General features: G+C 33.4%; 2 protein-coding genes across 3 annotated transcripts; one reads left to right on the top strand and one right to left on the bottom strand.

Annotated features, from left to right (window-relative positions):
* The first annotated feature begins 124 nt into the window (after positions 1–124).
* LOC105335855 (uncharacterized) lies at positions 125–13,920 on the top strand. 2 transcript variants are annotated; one of them, XM_011439985.4, is made up of 19 exons: positions 125–211; positions 358–653; positions 1,346–1,434; positions 2,574–2,680; positions 2,937–3,154; positions 3,352–3,559; positions 3,726–3,851; positions 4,124–4,259; positions 4,927–5,069; positions 8,789–8,905; positions 9,147–9,228; positions 9,559–9,677; positions 9,942–10,043; positions 10,282–10,398; positions 10,540–10,631; positions 11,041–11,200; positions 11,517–11,658; positions 12,246–12,355; positions 13,277–13,920. In XM_011439985.4, exons 2-19 carry the CDS (start codon positions 460–462, stop codon positions 13,529–13,531), a joined length of 2,517 nt encoding a protein of 838 aa, XP_011438287.3. In that variant the 5' UTR covers positions 125–211; positions 358–459; the 3' UTR covers positions 13,532–13,920. The 2 variants fall into 2 exon arrangements, with proteins under 2 accessions (XP_011438287.3, XP_019926021.3); XM_020070462.3 differs by lacking the exon at positions 125–211 and having other exon boundaries at positions 247–653; positions 2,937–3,148.
* Positions 13,921–15,220: 1,300 nt separating this feature from the next.
* LOC105335258 (TATA box-binding protein-associated factor RNA polymerase I subunit B) lies at positions 15,221–23,328 on the bottom strand. The gene is made up of 15 exons (XM_011439068.4): positions 23,191–23,328; positions 22,772–22,883; positions 22,520–22,623; positions 21,651–21,757; positions 21,065–21,173; positions 20,529–20,669; positions 19,941–20,056; positions 19,380–19,479; positions 18,915–19,044; positions 18,586–18,745; positions 18,112–18,158; positions 17,689–17,779; positions 16,990–17,081; positions 16,577–16,714; positions 15,221–15,848 (listed from the first exon to the last, which is right to left on the bottom strand). The coding sequence occupies exons 1-15, from the start codon at positions 23,275–23,277 to the stop codon at positions 15,223–15,225; spliced, it is 2,160 nt and encodes a 719-aa protein (XP_011437370.3). The 5' UTR covers positions 23,278–23,328; the 3' UTR covers positions 15,221–15,222.
* Positions 23,329–23,336: the final 8 nt, after the last annotated feature.

Here is a 23,336-nt window from a genome sequence, read left to right as displayed (position 1 = left end):
ATAAAAATGGTGGGGGGGGGGGGTTTGAGATCAATGAACTGACAACTAATAAAGCATACAAAATATGGTTAAATTCATCAAATTAAGTAATTGTTAATAAGCTAAATGTATTGTGCAATGTTTTATTTTGACATGTGTTTTTTTCATTATATAGGACATCCTTTACGCCTTTTAGAGGAATCGAGGCACCTTTCATGACTTCCGGTTTTAGGTGGGAAATTTAATTTTTACCTTTGCAAGTTTGCTGTTTTCATTCACGTGTTCCAGTCAAATGCGATTTTATATGCGAATATCAAAGTATCCGGGTGTTTGATATTTTTAATGAAAACGTATATAATTGATGTAAATCTTTTCCAGAGCGTATCCTATGCTTGTAAATACCAGTTGACACGACCTTAGACCTTCGTGATGAGGAAGCAAAAACGACATTGAACATCAGCTGTTGATTTCTTCAGAGTGATGGATGGAAAGTATTCATTACTCGGGGTCATCTTAAAAGGAGATAATTCAGCAAAGGATGATGGTAGATGTTTGGGAGCGATTAAGCTGTTCAATTCACAAATTCGTGAATTTACTTTGGAGAAGTTTAGAGATGTTATGAAGAAACAGCTGATATGTTTTGTGGAAAATCTTCAATTTTGTACAAAAGAAGGGTAATTTGCAAAGAAGGAAAACATGCAAATTAAAACTGCATTATCCAAAACAGAGACATAAATAACATAAATGCTATTTATGTCTTTGATCCAAAACAATTATACTATAGAACACTTTCCCCCCTCTAATTATAAATTTGAATACCAATTATCAAGAATTTCGTCATCAAGATGATTCACGTGTAAATAGACAATCATCGAGGTTCAAATTCTGAAAACACATTCTACTGATTAGATGATTTTCCAGGAATTGAATTCTCGCATCTTTAAAAATCCTTAAAAAATTGATGCCCACAAACATTGATGAAACCATGTAAGTACTGTATAGTTAAATAACAGTAATATTTCCAAAAATTATGTTCCCTGATGGTCTATCAACTTGCCAAGCTAATGAGCAGTAACTGCAATTGTGAATAATGTAATGCAGTTTTTTTTGTTACCTTCATATCCTGCATGAATCACGAAAGCATTTTATTGTGTAAGTGAACTTGCATGTATAGAAAAATGTTTATTTCGCTGTGTACTATTTTGACGATGTCTTAGTGAACAGTGCACCTGTGATCAGTGCACCTGGTTATTGTTTGACTGTTGCATTACTGTAAACATAAAAACATGGTTATGTTAATAATTCTGAATGAGTTGCATGTAGATGTAATAAGTAATGAATCTGTATAGTAAAGTCTTCATTATAGGTGGGGAATCCGTTCTGGATTGGAAAATATCCTGAAAGTTGGGGACATTTTATCAGAAGAAAAAACTATACACGTCCAACAGAATCAATGTACGTACAACAATTAAAGCTAATAAACCCTTGCCCCATTTATTCCATCTTCATGCACTAGGCAGTAAAGGATTTTTTATCCACTCCTTTTCTTTCCAACTCTTGGCTAATTTAGCCTATAATTTTTCAGAGAACTAGTAGTGCCATTGAGTAATTTATAGAGTTGTCAGAAAATCGTCTTTTTCAGCAAAGTGTTGGAGAGTATCAGAGATGCAAGATTATTATACTCAGCATTTAATGTTCTTTTCTTTCTTTGGTTATGACATACTTTAAGTTCTTGCTCCTGAAAGAAAATATAATATAAACATTATTAATTTAATACTAAATATGTTGTCAGTCTGATATTCAATATTGGCTAGATGCTGCACATTATAAAAGTTTAAAGATGAGTGTAGAAGTCTTGATCCCACCACACAATACCAGGGGTTATACCTGTGTGTGTTCATCATAAAATACCTGTATAAGTTGATAAAATACATGTTTGTTAATTTGATAACTGTTGTACAGTATTTTATTACAAAAACCCACCAGCTCATATACTTATCATGTATGGTACATTTTCAAGAGATTAAAAGCGAAACAAGTGGTATGTATAGATATAAGCGTGATGTTTGAAATAATTATTTGTCGTTGTAATACAGGAATTCAACTAACTTGCACATGTTAGCCCTGGTGATGGAAATTTTTTGTGTACATTTTCAAATAAAGCTAGAAGTTTGAAGCAAGATAAGGCATGTTTAATAAAGGATGGGGTATCGATATGTGTTTTAAGAGCAATATCTTTAACAGAACAATTGTATGGTCTTGCATGTTGTATTAAAAATTGCTACAAGTACATGTACAATGTCAATTAATACAACCAGTTCATTGATATAACATATATAAATAGGTTTTCTATTCATTTGCCAAATGCATATGTAAATGATAATTTATAATTTTCATAAACAAAAATTGATATGGAGATAGATGTTTTAATTGATCTGTATGATGTATCTTAATTGTATGTCTACAACTTCATTGGCATCATCGCCGGTTCAAGTCAGTGAATAATTCAATTATTTAAAGTCTGAAATGATACTTTAAAGAAATAGTAGTCTTGGGAGACTTGGTATGAAAATTTAGGGTTTGAATAATTTCAGGTGAACCAAAGATTGCTGTACGGACCGCTAGTGGTGTGGTAATAGGTTTTGTGTTTTGCGGTTTACAGTCCAAACTCAGAGTTCTGAGATCTCTGATTACTGACCAGGTAATCATGTTTACTGTATAATCATTGAAATTCATGAAAGCTTATTCCATTGGATATTTTTCGGAATAAATTATTGCCACATATTGTTGGCTGACGTTTATAATAGAGTTAAATGTAATTGATTACAAGAGTTACTGCCCTTGTCACACTGGTTTCTGTTACATACTGGTACATTCATATAGTCATGTTTTTTTTTTTCAATGAAACTTGCCCATATCAAATTTTGTAAGACATTATTAAATTAATATTTTTCCAGATTTATGATGAAGGCAGAGCATCCACGCAAGAATTCCACTTTGTTGAACAGAATGGCTGGCCCGTCAGTGCTAAGCAAGAGAACAGTCTTTCTGTTTTGGATGTGTGTAACGGAAGCCATGTCACCATCAGTACAGAGCGAGTCCTGTTGACACAGACCAGAGTCTCTCCAGAGACTGACAACTTACCCTTCAACGCCAGCACTGCCAATAAGTACCAGTCAGTTTCTCTCATCTTTACACTGTTTAATGATACAGCATAATAAACCTTTGCAAGGAGTACATGTTGTAATTGAAATCGATCTGTTAAATCCGTATGTCACTACATTTAGTACCTAATGTGCTCAAGAATTTATTTTCTCACAAGACTGAAGTATTCATACAAGTACATTTCTTCTGTTCCGTATGATATAATAGATCTACAGTAACAACAATATCCAGAAAGAGACATCTATCGTTCCGGTCTAGTAAAGACTTGGAGAGGATATCCCCAGCAGACTCCAGCGTGGGGGACGTGACAGGGTCAGTCAAGCAGATACTCATCAGCTATGTGAGGGCAGAGGCAGCACAGCATGCACTGAGGCTCAAACAGGAGTTATCTGCCCTTGGATTCACTGTGTATTTAGTGAGTTATTAATATCAGATTGATTGGGTTTTGTCTCATGGCCAATTCAAGTGCATTCTCTGGAACTACCTGGTGAGGAGTACACACAAAAGGATGAGATACAGAACATACAGATTGTATGTACACCGTAATGATGCAGATTTGCAGTATAATTCCATTGTTGTAGGATGTGCATGAGATTCGGTCCGGACTGGACTGGCAGGATTCTCTGAACTATGCTGTCAGTAACTGTGAGTTCTTTGTTCCTCTGGTCACACCAAAGTATGGAGAGACTCAGTGGACCAACAGAGAGGCAAGTGTTACTATTGTCAGTAAAGATGTGTGAACCAGTCATAAACCTGAGATACAGTCAGCCTAGTTTATAATGTTTATTGTAATGTCTCCCCAAAATAAATTCTAAGTTGACGAAATTCCTGATGATTCAATTAATCTATGAATGATTGTAATGAGAACATTTGAATGTTTTACTCTGATACATTTAAGGAGAATTTACACTTAAGCATGAAACTTCGATTGACCTTAACACATTCAGCAATAATCTCATTGTAAATTTTTTTGCAACAGGTAAAGCTGGCAGATGTCCTTGGAAAGTTCATTATCCCAGTCAACTTTCTGGAGAACTGGCCACCTAAATGCTTGGCAATACAGTTTGCTACTACCCAGTACATTGATTGGAAAACCCAGACTCAAATCAATGCTGGTACATGTATCTTTTCAAATACAGAATTACGCATAGAATATTCACCCAAATAACCAGCTTCAAATTTTGTATAAAGTGGTGTACCAACAAACTCCTCCCAAATCTGTAGATTCTTTATTTTACACGAGTACAGACTTAATCTGAGATTCTGCCGTTTTGTGCCAAATCATGAAAATATACAATTGTGAGCACCAAATTTTTAGTATAAACCTATGTAAGTTCACAACTGCCAGAAAAATGAAAGTGAGATTTTCAGAAATCTTCGACGGATGCCTCTCATGATTTAATGCGAATATTTATTCTTCATGTTTAATTAGGAATCTCAGGGTTGTCTCTAAAAATTGAAGTAGATGGAAGAAATAAAAAAGTAAAAGGGGGGTCTAGGGGTCTTGCTTATAGCTACATTGTGTTGAAATGCAATAATAGCCAGGTAATTAAGGCATAATAGGCGGGGGAATTCCCCACCTCCCGGGTCTTAGAGACAACCCTGATTTATCTAAAGTAAACTTTAAACTTGTTAACTGTTGCAATCGTTTTTTAATTACATGTATATTGGCAGTCCCTAAATATCATATCTTTGGGAAGAATATTACCATATGTTGCTTGCATGTACATTTACATTTTGTTTATGAATGTAAAACTCTGATATATTTTTGTTTTCTAACAGAACTATCTGAAGGCTCAAACACAGCGACAGATATCAAAGTCTGGGACCAGCGACACATCAGATTGGTAGCCTGTAAAATCAAAGAGCTTCTCAACAAAGCCAGGGAAAAGGCTCAGCTCAAGAAGATGTCATTAGTGAAAAGAGTATGTTGTTGTGAAGCTTTTCAAAATACATTCACCTTACCATTTACCTGAACTTTTGAATGCAAATACTGCACTTGTGTAAAATAGTTATAGATTTCTTGCCCAATTCAAATTTCATTGATTCATGAACTTGAAATGAGTGCAATTGAAGTTTTGTTTGTCTTTTTCTTTCAGTTCGATTAAGTCTTTTGTCTCAAACTTTAACCATTCTCCTAACTTTGAAACGGTATAAGATACAGGTAGACTTCATACATCACAGTCAATATCATCAGAAAATGATGATTAAAGCTGCATGGTCCAATTTTTTTGCTATTACAGTATCGAATAATTTTCCATACAAACCAAATATCTTGGAAAGTTGTAGACTTTTGCCTAATTACACCAGCAGAATCGGTCTCCTTTCAAAGTTAGAAATATTCAAAGTAAATAAATTAATTTCTCTTTGGGCAAACAAAAAAACAAACAAATCAGCATCATTGTAACATTTAGAAAAGGTAACAGATTGGTTTCGCTCCCCGAACAATTAGGTTGTTATGCATCGATTGTAAATAAAACAAACTTCCGAATTATTAGAAAATAAAATGTATGCAGGTTTATTTTTGATTGTCAAAACAGTATGACCTTTACTTATAGCGATGCCAGAGTCATTATACCATATATCTGCCTTGATGCCAGGGGCTAATTAATAATGAGGCGAAATAACGTGGTACCCTCTTGTGTCGTTTGTTTTAAAAACAAATCTTGTGCATCATTTTTAGCTCACCGAGACGAAGTCAAGGAGAGCTTATGCTATACCCTCGGCGTCGGCGTCCGGACCTGGTTAAAGTTTTTGTTGCAGGTCCTGTATCTAAGCTATTACTTGTCCTATCTTCACCAAACTTGCATGGATGATGCATCTGGACCTACTTATGGACTTGAAAGACTTGGATGCTGAATCTGGGTCCTAAATTTCAGATGCTGGAGGAGGTTAAGGTTGTTGGACCAGGTTAAAGTTTTTGTTGCAGGTGCCCTTTGATAGCAATATCTTAGTTACTGCTGGTCCGTACTTCACCAAACTTGCATGGATGGTGTGCCTTATGATACTGATGCACCAGACAGGCTTGAGTGCTGAATCTGAGCTATAAGTTTCGGATGCTGGAGGAGGTTAAGGTTTTTGGAGCAGGTTAAAGTTTTTGTTGCAGGTGCCCATTGATAGCAATATCTAAGTTACTACTGGTCCTAACTTCACCAAACTTGTATGGATGATGTGTCTTATGATACTGATGCACCTGACAAGCTTGAATGCTGAATCTGAGCAATAGGTTTCGGATGCTGGAAGAGGTTAAGGTTTTTAGAGCTGGTTAAAGTTTTTGTTGCAGGTGCCCTCTGATGATTATATCTTATTTACTACTGGTCCTAACTTCACCAAACTTGTATGGATGGTGCGTCTTATGATTCTGATGCACCTGACAAGCTTGAATGCTGAATCTGAGCAATAGGTTTCGGATGCTGGAGGAGGTTAAGGTTTTAAGAGCTGGTTAAATAAAGTTTTTGAAACAGGTGCCCTCTGATGATGATATCTTAGTTATTACTTGTCCTTACTTCACCAGACTTCCATGGATGGTGTGTCTTATGATACTGATGCACCTGATAGGCTTGAATGCTGAGTCTGGTTTCGGATGCTGGATAAAGTTAAGTTTTTTGGAACAGGTCACATGTTTAATAGATGATAGTACTATTTCAAACTTGCATAGTTGATTTAACTGTAATATGAATGAATCGCAGAGGTAGCTTCAGATGCAGAGCTTGATCTCCATTATCAAGGATGCTAAAAAATAAATCTTAGTTATTACAGGTCCTAACTTCACCAAACTTGAATGGATGGTGTGTCTTATGATACAGATGCACATGACAGGCATGGATGCTGAATCTGAGCCATAGGTTGCGGATGCTGGAGGAAGTTAAGGTTTTAATTGCTAGTGCCCTCTGATGATGATATCTTAGTTATTACTGGTCCAAACTTCACCAAACTTGCATGGATGATGCGTTTTATGATACCAATGCACCTGATGGGCTTGAATGCTGAATCTGAGCCATAGGTTTTGGATGCTGGATGAGGTTTAGTTTTTTGGAACAGGTCACATGTTTTTTAGATGATAGCTTGCATAGTTGATTTAACTTTATTATAAATGAAACGCAGAGGTTGCTTCAGATGCAGAGCCTGATCTCCATTATCAAGGATGCTAAAGAAATCTCCTACCTCACTCAAACCAGCTCGATAGATACATGTGTTTGTTGATAAATGATATAACATGATTCCTATGATATAGTATTGTATGATATGAAACAATATTGTTTGATATGATACAATATGATATCATATGTTATACTATAAAAAGTTATACGATACGATATGATATTGTATCAATTTTTTTGATATTTTATGATATGATATTGTATCATGATATTGTTATGTATAGTATTGTATAATATTATATTGTATTTTTAATTTATTATTTTTTCACATGATACAATTACATAAGATATTGCAAAATATTATATTGTATCCTATGATACAATATTGTATATTCTATTATATTGTATCATACAATATTGTATAATATGATATTGGTTTCAGTAATATAGAATTATATCACATGAAATTGTATTATATGATATTGTAATATTATATAATATTGTATCATATGATATTGTATGATATGATATTGGTTTATATGATATATTATCATATCACATGAAATTGCATGATATGATATTGTACTATTTATAATTGTGTCATATGATACAATATACATGTATAATATAATAATATATTTTATAATATTTTACTTTATCACATAATATGGTATCATTTGATAAGATACAATGTTGGAATCAAATTATATTGTATTATATGATATAATATCATATAATGTATCAAATATGTTTCAATGTCATTCAATACAATATCATACTATATTATACAATATAATATCATGTTTCAATGTTATGATGTATTAATTTATGTAATATGATATTGTAATATAATACTATATTGTATTATATTTTATGATATTGTATTATGTGATCAAATACAATATGGTATAACACAATACAATGTCATATCATACGTAACAATCTCATATCTCATTATTGTTTATTACGGTATTTTATTGTATTATATGATATATATTAAAAATATGACATGATGCAATATTTAATTTTATATCATTGTATTGATTAACATATGAACATATGATTATCATAAAAAAATTTATCAGATGATATACGATATTTTGTCAAAACAGAATCCATGAATATCCAAGATCATAAAGTATGATTTTCATATAAAATGATAAAGGTGGTCTTATGAAGGTGATGTCTCTTAAGGGTGATGCTCCGCCTCGGTGAGCTTAGTAATCTGTGATTACCTATGTTTTTCATTGAAAAATGGCTTAATTGACCGGAAAAACTACTACAATACATTTTATTTTACACATACTTTGCATAGCCATCGTTTAAAAGCGTTCACAAAGTTTGATATAAAATCGGACCAAGCAGCTTTAAGTTAAAGATATACACATAATGATCCAGTTCAAAATTAAATTGATCTCATCATCAGAAAATCTACAGTCACCGTGGTTGTTATTTAATTAGTCAAAATACTGAGGAACAAAACTGTTTGAAAAACATTAAGGTTTAAAGTATAGATCGATGCCTTTTCTATCTAATTTTTGTAGAAAACAGTGGTAAAAAGCTGTACTCTGGTTGAGGAGAATAACGAGCAGGCTTCCCAGTGTAACCGTGATGGATGTCCATTGGTGGTCATTTGTGTTCACATAAACCAGAAGGAACTGGTGAGTCAGTTGTGTCCTACAGTCCAATAGTTTAACATATAAAATACTTTAAAACTTTAAAAATAAATGACTCACAGATTTAACAATTGAAGTAAATGAAAATGATGGATGTGTTGGATATCACAAGTACCGGTATAATCAATAATGAAAAATGAAGTGAACCTATAACTATACATGTAGGTTAAAGGTCCATACTTACATTTCGTACATGTATATGCTGTCAATAATTTCTGAATTTCAGGGTGTTGAGTTTGCTGAATTCATCAGGGGTATGGGTTATGAAGTATGGTGTACAAACACTGGAAACTCAGAGCACAGGCTCGGTAAGGCAATAGATTGAAATTATCAGGACTTTAAAAAAAATTGCTTCCCAAAACTATGAAAGGAAATTAACAATATATCATAAAAATATTGCTTCATAAGGCATGTAATTGAAATTACTGGTATCAGGATATTAAAATTGAGTTTTAAGTTGTATGATGAAACAAGTTCCCCAGATACCCCAGCAGTACTTGCTCCCAGTGTGTGCTTTGGTCATTATCCTCTAAACAGGATAAACATGTGAATTTGTAGCCTAGACGTCCAATGCTGGTACTCATCAGACACACCCTGAGTTCCCCTATATTACAGTACTGACAAACTTTGTGTTGTAGACTGCGGTGGGTGGGGTGTGGAGGAGAGGGAGACCTTTCAGGAGAAGGCAGATGATGCTGGTGTCATTATCGCTGTGTTATCGCCCGACTTCATTCACTCCAGGACCTGCCAACAACAGGTAATACAGAACACTCTGAAACATTGTGAAAAATATCAAAACAGCCAGTAACTATTATAGTTTTTGAATGTTTCAGAACTATTTTAGTATTTAGCATATTAAGATTTTCTCTGGAATTGTGTCAAAAATGTAAAAAAAAAAATCGTATTTTTAAATAGTACTTTACATACAATGTTTATTGATGTGTGAAAGCAATAGAGTTACATTTTAGTTTTATCGCATGGTGACCTTAAGATTACCGTAAATCTATTTGTATTATTACAGTTATATTACTGTGAGCAGAGGAAGAAGGTAGTCCCTCTCCTGATGGAGAACGTACAGATTCCCAGCTGGCTGGAGCTGATGCTGCACTCCAACACTTACACTGTGGGTGTCATTGTTAATTACATCTACTTAGGCCAAGAAAATTAAATTAATTGGTTCTCAGGCTAAACTATTGTGGTATGGGGATAAATAACATGACATATAAAAAAAACATTTTAACCAAATGACAAGAGCAAACACTTTAATTTCTTGGGCCTTAGTCATTCAATTTTTTTTTAAGACCGCTTTTTTTGGTTACGACATTAGATGTTGAATGATGTCCCTTTTATCTACTTTTCAGTGTGTTGACAAGGGAGATTATCAGGACCATTTGCCCACACTTCTACAAAAGTTGTTGGACCCCAAAGCAAGACAGAGCCCGAATGCAGAATTGGATGAAGCAAGGATATCATATGCAGTAAGACCATATACATGCATCTAATGATAATCTAATGTTACTTGATAATTGACCTTTAAACATCGAAATATATATTCAAACGTCAGAACATGTTAAAAGTATTTCAGTGCATTAAACATACATGTAAACTGATTGTTTTAGGTCAAGCAGCTGAAGAAACTCCTGAGGAGCAGTTTATGTATCTATATCTGTGGACCCACTGTGTGTGATAGCATTAACACAAATACCATCAAGTATGTATCTACATAATATCATACTGTAGATAATTTTATTCTTTATTTTTAGATAACAATGATGAAAGATTAATACTAGTACTGATAAATTTGTAATTTATGAAAACAATTTATTAACAAGACAGTAGACACACATCTTAACTTTAAATTGAGAACTTCATGGTTTGAAGCAATAGGTTATACATGATACATGTATTGAACTGTAGTATGCAAGTTTATGCTTTAGGCATGATTATCTGCATTTACATGCACTTGCCTGTATAGTTAAGGAATAAAAGTTCAATATATTCAGCAAAATTGCTGTATTAAACTTTTTTTAATAAATAAAATTATCATAAAATACATATTTACTTTTAACTTGCTACATGTACATGCACATGTTTATGATAAAACATTTTCTTCTAAACAGAGCTCTTGGACAGGTGCTCTGTAAGTTTGATGATGTCACCGTGGTAACGGGGGGAGGATACAACACAGAGTATCTGGTCAGTCACGCTTTTCTGCTGGAGACTCAGAAGTCACTGAAATCCCACAGGGTGTGGCATGTCCTCCCTGAAAGAGATAGAAAGGTAGAGAGATAGAAGTAGAGATAGAAAGAGAGGTAGAGATTGAAAGATAGGTAGTGAGACAAAAAAGAATCACAAGCTCTTTGGATCTGCTTGTCCCAATACTTCTTCATATACCTGGTAGTCAAAATTATAAGAATATGATCTGCTTACTGTAAGTCATTTTAATTGCACTGTTTCTTGATTTTTCAAGAAGTACCAAACGCGATGGTTTTGATTTATTGCTTCAATAAATGATGCAGTGATCAAAGTAGATGTATAAGCATTGAAACATTTTGGAAAACTAATCATATTTTGTACATTGGTGACCATTTTGTAGGACAGAACCAAAGATTACCCCCAGAACAGTGATGGAACATTCCAGGTGATATCCTTTGGACAGACCTATTTCTGTGGGAACAGTCTGGAGGAGAGGGATCAGATTGTCTCCAAGGCCCTCGACATTTGTCTTCTGGTCATTGGTAAGCTGTTGTAAAAGTGATTAATTACACTGATGGTTAAGTACACATTTTCTATGGTCAAGCAATACGCCTTGGTATTAAATATGTGTATGTATGATATACCACACTAAAGTTCGTTTTTTTCTTACCATATGTGTGGGGGTATTTTACGCAGTTTTAAGTTTACTGCATAACTAGTGTAAATTTCCACCCTGCATAAATATTTAATAATCGTTTTTACAGTAATCAGCAAAAAATTGAGAAGGATGTAAATATTGGGGTACCTTGCTACAACATATCTAGAAATGATACCTAACGTGTCATAAGCTGCAATAAAAGTCACAGATATCATTTTTCCACCAAAACTATTGTAGTGGATAGTAGAGATCCCATTAGCATTTAAAAGCATGATGAATCGCTGCTCTGCATATAAGTGCTAGTTATTTATCAATGCAATCAACAAAAAATATTTATAGGATTGCATAGGGAAGTAACTTGGACTATTTGCAAATTTTTATTAAAAATACATGTTTGTGCTTTGTCACTAGTGGAGTGAGTGGATAGTCATGTTATGTACATATCAATACATGAATGTTTGTCTTTTACAGGAGATGCAGACTTGAAATCTGTTAAACTTGCACAGAAATTCTCATGGAATGACCACTACGTAATACCATTTGTTGTTAATAAAAATGTGGATTCATCTTTCACTTGGCAGGTATTGTTTTCATTTGCACTTACATAATTTAGAAAATACAGTTTATTTAAAAATGTAATTACATGTGGACTTAATAATTTCAGCATTTTAAAAGTGGCATAAAAACATCAACAATAAAAGTATGTACAAACGCACTGTATGTCAAAATACTGTAAACCAACTTTTATTCGCATTAAAGAAATATTTACAAAGTTTGTGTTAGCCTGGTCGTTACGAATATTTCTTGCCATGAACCAGTCTTTGCTGTATGAGTGTAAAACAGATCATGGGTGAATAAATGAATAAATCTTGATTGCAAAAAAATAGTTGTTGCATACAGTTAATCTCTGTTAAAGGGGCATGGTCACGATTTTGGTCAAAAATAATTTTTTCGATTTTAATATTTACAATGCTTCAGTAACGCATTTTTAATAGGTTACCAGAATTTCGGTGTCATTCGTTATATGCGAGTTACAGAGCTTGCAATTCTTTGCAATGTAAACAAAGCTTTTGTTTACAAAGCTTTTGTTTACATTTTGAACATTGAAGTGAAAATGTCAGTTTTACACCTAAAATGAATAAGTTACCTGTTAAAACGAATAGAAAGCTTAAAAATCAGCTTGAAAAAGATTTTTATTGGTATATGAACCTTTGTAAACAAAAAAGGGCACGAGCCTTGTTTACATGACAAAGAATTGTGAGCCCTGTATCTTGCTTTTAACTCAACGACTGGCCCTCAAATTTCATTTGATTACCGGTATGCATTCCTAGAGCGTTGTAAATAATAAAAACAGAAAAATAGAATTTGACCAAAATCGTGACCATGTCCCTTTAAATTGCAAAATAAGGTGTTGCCAATAAAAGTTGGTTTACAGTAATGCCATAACGTAAGCTCTTCATTCAATATTCATGTACATTTACAATATCTCTATTTTTTGCCAGCTTTCGCAGGGGATTTCTACAGAAGATTGCCAGGCCTTGAACGACACAGAAAAAACGGTAGAAGCGAGGGCATCAGTGCTCCGTGATGTTCTGATCCGGGTACAGGACAATCTTGAGTTGGAGCACAGAGAGGAAGCTAGTCAGGAAGTTGAAATGTCACCCCCCAAGAAAGTTCCACGTGAATCACCCTCAAAATGTGGGGGTACCAGCTCCAAAAAGACAACACTGAAAACTGTAAACACCATTATACTGTAATGCATGTAATGTGTTTTGGAGATGCATATATCATGTTATGGTGCTAATATTACATGTACCGGTAATTTTGATGCAGCAATTATCTATGCATTTATTACACTTTTAGTGTTTGTTTACATTTTTTTTGGTCATTGATATGGTAACAAAAAGCCATCTTTGGTATATGTACAGTACATTTACTCTGAAGGTTATTTTTACATACAATTTTATCCATAAAAGTTGGCAAATTACAACTTAAAAACATTCCATGAACATTGAAATTTTACAAGAACATATTATTCGGTGGGGTTTTTTTATATTGTAAATGTACATGAATATGCATTACATCATCTTTTTTGTCTTTATGCAAGTATGTACATTGTATTATCCTTTATTCAACAATAAATTCTGACACACAAAGGAGTCTGTTTATTGTTTACAACAAATGATTTGGACTTAAATTTGTCGTAAACATTAAAATCAAGTAATTTTTCACCCGAAAATGTTCGCTTACAGGGTGTACAATGTATAAAGCTCCAAAATTTTTATAAACTTTGTAGTTTGATTCCCACGTTACAATTTGTAGACTAAATAAGAATCTTTTAAAATCCAAACTTTAAATATTTGCCATAATTCTGGTAATGTACATGTATACAAGGTTACTATTTCGCCTTTGTTCACTTGCAAAGAGTTTTGCCCTGTCTTGAATTCGTCTAGACAAAGTTGTATTTAAAATAATTTGAATCGTTCGAATTCGTCCAGTCTTAAACTCACCCACAGACAATGATTGCAAAAAGGGCAAAAAAAAACGGAGGCAAATATTTTCCTGTATACAGTAATGACATTAAAATTATGGACATTTCCTTTGGCATATCCTCTTTGGATTAACACGATGTGTACTTTTGATAAAGATTCATGCAGTGTGTACATGCATAAATGATTGTGCCTTTCTGCTATTGTGCATATAAATGCATTACAATGTTTTAATATAAGAGACCCAAAGGCATGAACAACCACTTGAGTACTGTAGAGGAATCATTTAAATTTGCGGGGGCCAATTTTCGTGGTTTATGGGATTTTTGCTTATTTGAGGGGATGTTATTTTGTAGATGTGCCAGTTTTCAATTATAGTAAGAAAACAAACTTAATAAAAATTTGTTTTTGTTGTGGATGTAAATTTGTGGAGGCTACCCACAAAAGCCACAAAAATTAAGCCACCAAATTTTACTGATTACACAGTATTCAATATAATCCCTGTATAATTATCCAAAGAAAGCAAAATAGATTGTAAAAGGGAAACAAGGTTAACAAATATGGACCTACATATGTAGTATGCCTATGAACTAAATGAATATGTACCTACGGTACCGTACATGTCCTACCATACATGTTTCTGCATTGTCAGGAATCTGAGACAAGCCCCACACATACTTACTAGCAGACATACTGGTATGCAACAGTGAAAATATGTTTTTTAAGTATTAAAAGAAGTGATTAAAAATGAAGTATCTTATTAAAACACGAAATATACTTTTAGGATCATGCTAGATGAAGCTACTTTCTGCCAAAAATGCTAAATAGAACACACAGCCGTTTACAGTATATGTTATTTTATTTCAATTTACACTGAAAAAAAATTTAAAATCCAACTTTCTTTCTTAACACTTTACTTCAAAACAACAATGGTTATACATGTATATTGAATGGAGACACTATGTTTGATTTGCGACATCTTGCAAAAATTCTCTGCGGTTTGTCTGTAATGTGTCATCTTCACCAAACATGGAGATCTGAAACCTCACCAGCTCTGACTGTAAAACTTCCACTGAACACTGAATTACTTCTGCACAAATTTGTATCAGCCACTGAAGAGAAGCGCTCTGGTTGGTAGAGGCATTCATTGGATCGACCAGTGGAAAGTTCTTATGCACACTTAGGACAATATCTGAAATCTCTAAGAGTTTTTTCTTATCAAACTTTTCATTTCCCGATTGGTTTAAATCAACTATTCTGGACAGTTTTTCTCTCACTCTCGTCTTCTTCTCTTTCTTGTTTCTTCTCCTGCTACTTGACAACTGGTGAAAATCCTCATCATTTTCGTCACATTTTTCATTGTCACTTTCTTTATTATCATCTTCATCTGAACTTTCTAAGCAGGAACTGTAGATGGTGCTCTCATCTAATCCACAGTTCTCCAACTCCTGGACAAACGACCTGGGTTGTGTGATGTACTTCAGGCTGCATGGTTTAAATGAAATGGTCTCTGGTTCACTTTCAGCCATTAATTTCTCATCATACTCCCCCATGAAATACCCCATTGGATCCTTCTCTAACAGTTCTACAAGTTCAAGAATCAAAGTTTATGTTATGAAAATGAATGGTCTGTATTTCTAATGTGGTCTAACTGAATCCTTACAAAACAAAATGGATAAAAATCTCCAGAAGTTGCAAGAAACGATGCTCTCATGTATTTAGTGATGGCTTATTTTTCATGGGTTTTGTGCATATGCCCTTAACTTAACTATAAATTTACATCCTCAATATATAAAAGACACAATCTTTTTTCAGTAATGTTTTCAAATTCCAATGAAGCTGTAAAAACCTATCATATACAAAATTGGCTGCAATAAATTTATATGCTTAATTTATACTTCTGTTATGTATATAAGAAAATACATATACTGTGGAATCAGTGAGTACCTCTCATCCACGAATTAATATCCCCCAAGAATTAATAAATTAGGATAATAACGACATATTTCCTCTGTAGGTTTAAGAGGATACACGAAATTACGTCCCCACGAACCAGTAAAATATAAGCAATCCACGAAAATTAATGATTCCACAGTAGTCCTTGCCAATATCTCCTCTCCCATTTGAAATCTATCAAATATCACTGACTCTATCAAAACTTCAGCGTCGTGAAATGACGTCCGCCATTTTTCTGCGAATACTTTTGGCACGTTGTAGCACCATGACATTACTGCATATTGGCACTCTTAAAACCATGCTAGTTAAATAAACTGTTTTAAAAATGAAAAATTCAGTTCGGTAAAACAATCTCACCAGCTGCCATGGACTCCCTCCCACTGCCAGGCTTGGGATGTCTTTTCTCCTTCTCTTTCACTTTCTCCAAAAGTAGATTAATTGGTCTTTTAATAGCAGATATGGTTTCCTCTCTCACTAGTCTATTTTCACATCTCTCTAGAAAGATTTAAGAGCCCAATACAAAATTTTTATTTACTATACTTAAAACTGAAACATACGGTAAATCACAAGTACATGTACACAAGTAAAATTCATAAGCAACTTCTGCGTCCAGATACATGTAGTATTTATTGCAAATACATGTGTATTAAATAGATATGCATATGCATTCTAGTGTATCCTGTAGGATAATGAAGAATCTGATGAAAAAAATTTACAAACACAAATACAAGTCAAAACCACTGATTGTGTAATGTAGATGGAGACTTTACTTCTACAATTGTCGTTCATCTTTCTGACATTTTTCTTCAGGGATTTCAATTCCTCCACATATCTGTCTATATCTTTGACTGATCTAGGATCACTAGAATTAAAGGAAAAGAAAAGAAATCATACTGATAAAATAACAACAATTATTATAATTCAAATGAGTAAGAAAGCGACTAAAAATTTTCTAGGTTTGGATCCAGATCAATTTTCCACAGGAGAGGGTCCTGGTCATCTATATAGTATTTTAAAATATAATATTTTGTTAAAATGGTGCAAATTATTATAATATATCTTAACTCTGCTTTTACTGTACAAAGAACCCTGTATGTTAATAATAAACCAATCTTGGATTTTTTTTGTTCTTTGTACCAAAATGCTAGTTGTATTTGACTGCAACACAAATACTGTAGATTCCTAAGTAAACACGAAGAATTACAGGTAATATTCGCATAAAATCACGAGAAGTACATCTCACAGATTTTAAAATCTCGCTTTTATTTTGCTGACAGATATTAACTAACTAAATAAAACTACGATAAAAAATTTAGCAATTATGATTTTATATTCTTGCGATTTGATGTAAAACAATAGAATTGCATAATTAAGTACTCGCATAAATTAAAGAATCTACAGTACTTTATACTGTGACAGAGATGTAAACAGTACTTGTATTGAGTGTGGGCTGTCTAGTAGTGACTTACAACTGTGCGGTCAGGACACAGGAGTAGGTACCACTCAGTTTATGGTCGGTGGTGTAGGACACCCACTGGTCCCAGCAAAACAGGCGGTGCTCTGAAAGTGTACAATGCAAGCTATCCTTTAACAACATAACTTTAATGGCTTTTTTGAAAACTGTTCAAAAATGAATGTAAAAAATATTTTTAACATTTTCAACTAAAACAAAAGCTACCTTCCACAACATAGCTATAAGAATTGCAGAGAACATAAATCACAAATGCCTTATACATAATACATGTACTTTATGTACCAGTTTGCAATATTTTAAAAAAAAATTTTACCACACAAAAACTAACAGTAATTTTCAATACCATTACAGTAGCTGTTTTTAATATTGATATGGATATTCACTTGATAACTTTCAGTGAGCATTCACATGGACATACCAAAGCCAGGAATCTCCATTATCTGTTTAGCACATTTGGAAAGCTCCCTGTGAAAGTGATTTAGCAAAAACTAAAAAAAAGTCTCAATCACATATATCAATATACAGTATTCATTAATGAATTTATGAAAACTAAATGCAGCATTTTATTTTTAAAATGGTTTCAAAATTATGGATCACTCTGTACTGTTCTATATTTTCCTCAAAAACAGTAAGGTATGAAAAAAATATTAGACAGTCTCAGCCCTAATGTAATGTGTCCCATATAACTGTCTGATTATTCTATCACACAGAACTTTGCCCAGGTAAAATTATCTAACAATCATTAAGAATATATGCACAGGTACATGTGTAAACATATTGAGTCTTTGCCATGTAATCGAGATTCTGAACTTGCAATTGGTTACAACAACACCGACATACATATTTGTGACATAAATGGATGAACCAATGTTAAGAGAAACTAGAACCTTACCATTCCATTCTATCGTTCAGGCCCAGCATCAGCTGTAGCGTTGTAATGATGCACATCATGGCCAGGACTTCGTTGCTCTCACAGATCTCTATCCCCTCTTGTTCTTTGATTTTCTCCACTCTCATCATGTGCAATCTCTGGCAGAAACCATGCAACTCCGCTGTCAATTCAAAAAGAAAAAGTATGGATGGAATGCTGGATAAAATGAGATCAGAAAAATGAACTTTAGCTAAACATGAAACTGCAAGAGACCTTAAGATGAATTGTATTGCATTCATTGCTAATAGTAAACCCTTATTAGTATGGACTATTTTACAGTACTTTCGTACCTGGCAGATTTAGAAGAACAATAAACTTGCTAATCAGAACAGGTGTTGGTACTTGAATTTGGACATCCCTCAGTTCAAGATAATCAAGTAGTTTCTGTGTGGTTTTGTACATTTTATCCACACGTGGCACCTTGAAAAGGATAAATATAAACTACGTATTAAGATAATAAATACTTGGTAGCAGTGCAAAGTTTTCATCTAAATTAATGAAGGTACTGCTACAATCAAAATACTGTTTACAAGAAAATATTCGCACCAGTTATATTTTTGCCCCTTTGCCCTCGTTGTCTGCAGGCAATTTTTTGACTGGGCAAATGGCAATGGCTCAAATTATCTCTCTTTATAAAACACAACTTTATCTGGTCAAATTCAAGAAGGGGCAAAACCGTTTGCAAGTTAAGAAAGGCAAAAATAACCCTGTATATAGATTTTTTGGGGGTAGATTGTCTTCCAAAATTTACTTACTTTTGTTTGAAAGGCATTGTTGTCAAGAAAACAAAACTTCATATTGGCTGGCAGTGTTGTTGACACCTGCATATAGGGAAGGAGACCTTGTTTCACCCACCTGGAGTCAAAGAAATGAGAATTTAAATAATGTAGATTCCTTATCAAAAGCAATGAATTAATCTATACATTAAATTGCAAGGTGTGAATTACCTGGTATATGAAACATTGTGAATTTTTTTAATGTAATATCATGCAGAATGTTACAATTTTTTATGCAATCCATTACAATGTCAACAATTTTTTTTATATATTAGTGTACCGGTAAACTTTTTTCCACACAGGCACTTGACATTATATAGTTTTCTCATATTAAAAAACATATACCCTCTATACTAATAATTAGGTATAGGTTTTTGATTTTTTATTATGTGTGAAAACTATATATCATCAGGTGCCTGTAATACTGAATAAAATACATGTACAAGTGCCTAACAATGCTAGATCCATTGAATTTTAAAACACCTCAACTTCATACGTGTACGTAAGAAACAGACATCATTTTATACTAAGACTTCATACCTTACAATATCTGAAGCTGTGACTAGGCATTTTAGGATCCTCATTCCAAGAAGACAGAAGCACAGAGTTTTAAACATAGACATCCATTGTGTCCTCACCATTATGGTCACTTCTTTCTATGATATAAAAGTCAAATAACACATTTATCAAAAAACACATAGAAATACACAAGAAGCACAATCACCTAAAAACACTCTCCTGATAAAAAGTAACCATCACAGGTCACTGTGACCTAATTTTGGTATTCTGAGGAACTAAGATGCATCAATTTTTAAAGTTTGATGACTCCTAGCCTCTTAGTCTCAAAAATATAAAGATTTAATGAATATTAATTTAAAATTAGGTCACCTTAACCTGATGTTCTAACTTTGCATCATCTGGACCTCATGGTATCAATTTAAGAGAATTGTCTTAGACAATGAAAAAATAATTAGGTGCAAAAATTATGTCAGGAAGACCTACTGTTTTCGTAAACTTATCTTGAAGACCCATGAATGCATCAACTAACCTAGGCCTCTTGGCATCAAAGATATATTAGTATGGATTTGACAAACTGGCTAAATAATGTGAAAACATTATAATGCTTACCCTTTCAACAATACAGTTTTCCTCTGACCCCAGGAAGTCCTCATCGCTCTCTGAATCTCCATTGATTGACAACTCCTCCAGTGGGTTGTCTCCCTCGTAAAACTCTTTACCCTTCAGGGTTTCCATCATCACTTGTTGCTCCTGGTACAGAAATAGGACAACTTTTAGTGTTATGAATATGCTTTTAAAAAGTCATTGATGTACATGTATCATATTAAATGATAGTTGGTTACTAGTTTGCTAAACCTGTAGCTCAATCATTGAAAATTCAAGCAACCATGAATAACATTCTTACTCAGAATTAAAGTTTCGCCGTAAGCTTGAAACCGCGCATAAAATACCCCTGCATGTATGCATGGTAAAAATATCAAAACTTAAGAGTGAGTGGTATATCACACATCCGCACATTTAATACCCAAGTGTATTGTTTGACCATAAAAGGCATGTACTTAACCACCAGCGTAAATAACACTTTTACAGTAGTACTACTTGTACTTTTGTGCCATTTTCCTCACAAAATGTGTTTAATTATCTACCTGCAGCCTTCTGATCTTGGAGACCGACAGTCCAAATTTTTGTAGACGTTTCTTCTTGGACCTGACCAAAGGAACAACTGGATTCTCTATGGTAGGTGGGTATACTTCTCTACAATATCAGGGGTCAAGCACATCAAACACACAAACACATGTATCTTTAAAACAATATTTCACTTTCACTTTTTCAATACACCCATACCGGTATGGATTTAAACAAAAAGGCTGGAGTCTGATTTCGACGAGTTGGTAGTTTTGAAAGGGTTTCAGGAGATGTTCAAAATAAATAGGGACTTGGCGGGGACATTTTTAAAAATGTTGAGGGGATGCTTGATTTCAAGGACATCAGTGTTAAAAAGTATTAATGTATTGGTAGTTTGATATTACATATTGTATTAAAAACTGGCATTTAGTGTCAGGAGCTCAAATTACTGACTTCTTCATCTACTTAAATATAAAGGTAGTCAAATCTAAATTGAATCCAAAATAATTTAAAACAGGATCAGGCTATCAAATACTCCTGCTATATTATTGGTAAGTTTACATAGTAAGGTATTTCTGTTGCCTCTCAGTAAAAAAATATACATACCTATTTCTTTGGAATCCTGAGAATACAGTTTTTTGTTTGGCTTGATCCTCTGGGAATGCTATCCCAGTGAGGGAGAGATATTTACACCAGATCCTGAAAACTACATCCTGTAAATTGAATAAAAACATTAATTGAAAAAAAATATTGACTGACTGAAACAGAATATTGATCATAGTTAACAGTTATTAAAGAGTACATAAGATATCAAAAGTACTGTATATACTATAAAAGCAGAAATATTCATTTGTAATTTGATTTTATTTATTTTGTTGTTAACATTTATAGCATAAAATTCAATTCCGAGCTTATAAAATGTTTCAATTATTTAAAGTTAAGTATGATTCCTTTCAGCTTATTTTTATTCAAATCACAAAACAATAAAAAATTTTATGGTATCCTATGAAAACTTTTACAGTTTAAGCTGCATGTCTTTAGCTCCCAGTCTTAAAAAATTCGAGGGAGCTACAGTATGTGTTAAAAAGTTGCAATTTATGATGCATAAAAAATTGTGCTAGTTTTTGGACTGATTAACCTTATTTCCACACATTCTGAGTTAGTACCATTATATTATTCAGGAAATTTACTTTCATTAGTGACATTGTCACTTAACTGACCTCAAAAAATGAATCGGATCAATGGTTGCCATTTTTACATGTAAACCAACTGCACCACTTCACTTTATGGGGCTGGTGATGGTGTTTAAAAGAATATAAAGGCAAGCAAAGTGATGGTTTCTGTTGTAAAATGTTTGAAGAATTTTTTAGAATGAAAATTTTGTACAGAATGTGTTCATCAATAAGATTAATCAGTGCATTACTATTTGTTCAAATAATTTACAATTTCGAGTTAAACGTACATGTACTTGATACCTTTAAAGCAGGGTCTGCTCCCATTGCAATAAGAGTTTTCACTTGCTTTTTGATAACTTTTTGGTAAGCTTCATATGTGTGCCATGGTCGACCAAACTCTTTCTCTAAAACAAACCAGTTACCATCATAGAGATATCATGGAAAAGTTGATATAAAGAAAACAATGATGATTCAATACCTTATTTTGTAGATATAATGCACTGAACTAGTTTTAAGCATTGACAATTTTAATCAGAATAAATTTCTATTCACCTATGTCTGTCAGTTGCCGAGTTGACTTTGTCTTGACCGTTTTTGCTTTGAGCCGCAATGACCTTGACGGTTGGGTATTAAAGTCATCCTCCAACTCTTCTACACGAAAAGCCTGAGAAAGAAATAATCATCACCAAACTCAATATTTAAAAATATATAATTTACATGAGTTGAATTTAGGCCAAGTTGACTCAAAAATGTATCATTCATGTAATACCTCTGTCCCATTTGTCTATTTCTTTCACTTTTTAACAATGTAAGTTAAACCAGAGACATGTTATTTATGTCTCTGGTAACAGGAAAAAACTTTAAGGCATATTAAAGAATATGGAAAATCGGACATTGATTAGCATTATGCAATTCCAAAAATTTGAATAAAATATTTCCAAGGTCACGTGTCCGTCTTGTGTACAGCTCACCTGAGATTGTGTTTGACACGTTGTGCAATAAAAGAAACCATCAATTTCTTCATAGTCCTCGCCTTCGCATGTTTCACAGACTGGCATGCCGAAAGTTAAAAATATCAAAGTACCGGAAGATTATAGAGAGAAACTAAATTTAGAAT

The sequence above is a fragment of the Magallana gigas genome, chromosome 8, assembly GCF_963853765.1.
Source record: "Magallana gigas chromosome 8, xbMagGiga1.1, whole genome shotgun sequence".
In the NCBI taxonomy this organism is placed as follows: Eukaryota; Metazoa; Mollusca; class Bivalvia; order Ostreida; family Ostreidae; genus Magallana; species Magallana gigas.
The sequence above is the reverse complement of the archived record's forward strand: the minus strand, read 5'-3'. Positions and strand labels throughout refer to the sequence as shown.

Coding starts and splice junctions, on each gene's coding strand:
- LOC105335855 (XM_011439985.4), top strand. CDS start 460: ATGGATGGAAAGTATTCATTACTCGGGGTCATCTTAAAAGGAGATAAT. Junction 3,155..3,351: donor AGCACTGCCAATAAGTACCA/GTCAGTTTCTCT, acceptor ATGATATAATAG/ATCTACAGTAACAACAATAT. Junction 11,201..11,516: donor TCCCTGAAAGAGATAGAAAG/GTAGAGAGATAG, acceptor ACCATTTTGTAG/GACAGAACCAAAGATTACCC.
- LOC105335258 (XM_011439068.4), bottom strand. CDS start 23,277: ATGCCAGTCTGTGAAACATGCGAAGGCGAGGACTATGAAGAAATTGAT. Junction 19,480..19,940: donor ACAGCTTCAGATATTGTAAG/GTATGAAGTCTT, acceptor CTTTGACTCCAG/GTGGGTGAAACAAGGTCTCC. Junction 19,045..19,379: donor ACAATGCCTTTCAAACAAAA/GTAAGTAAATTT, acceptor ATCCTTTTCAAG/GTGCCACGTGTGGATAAAAT.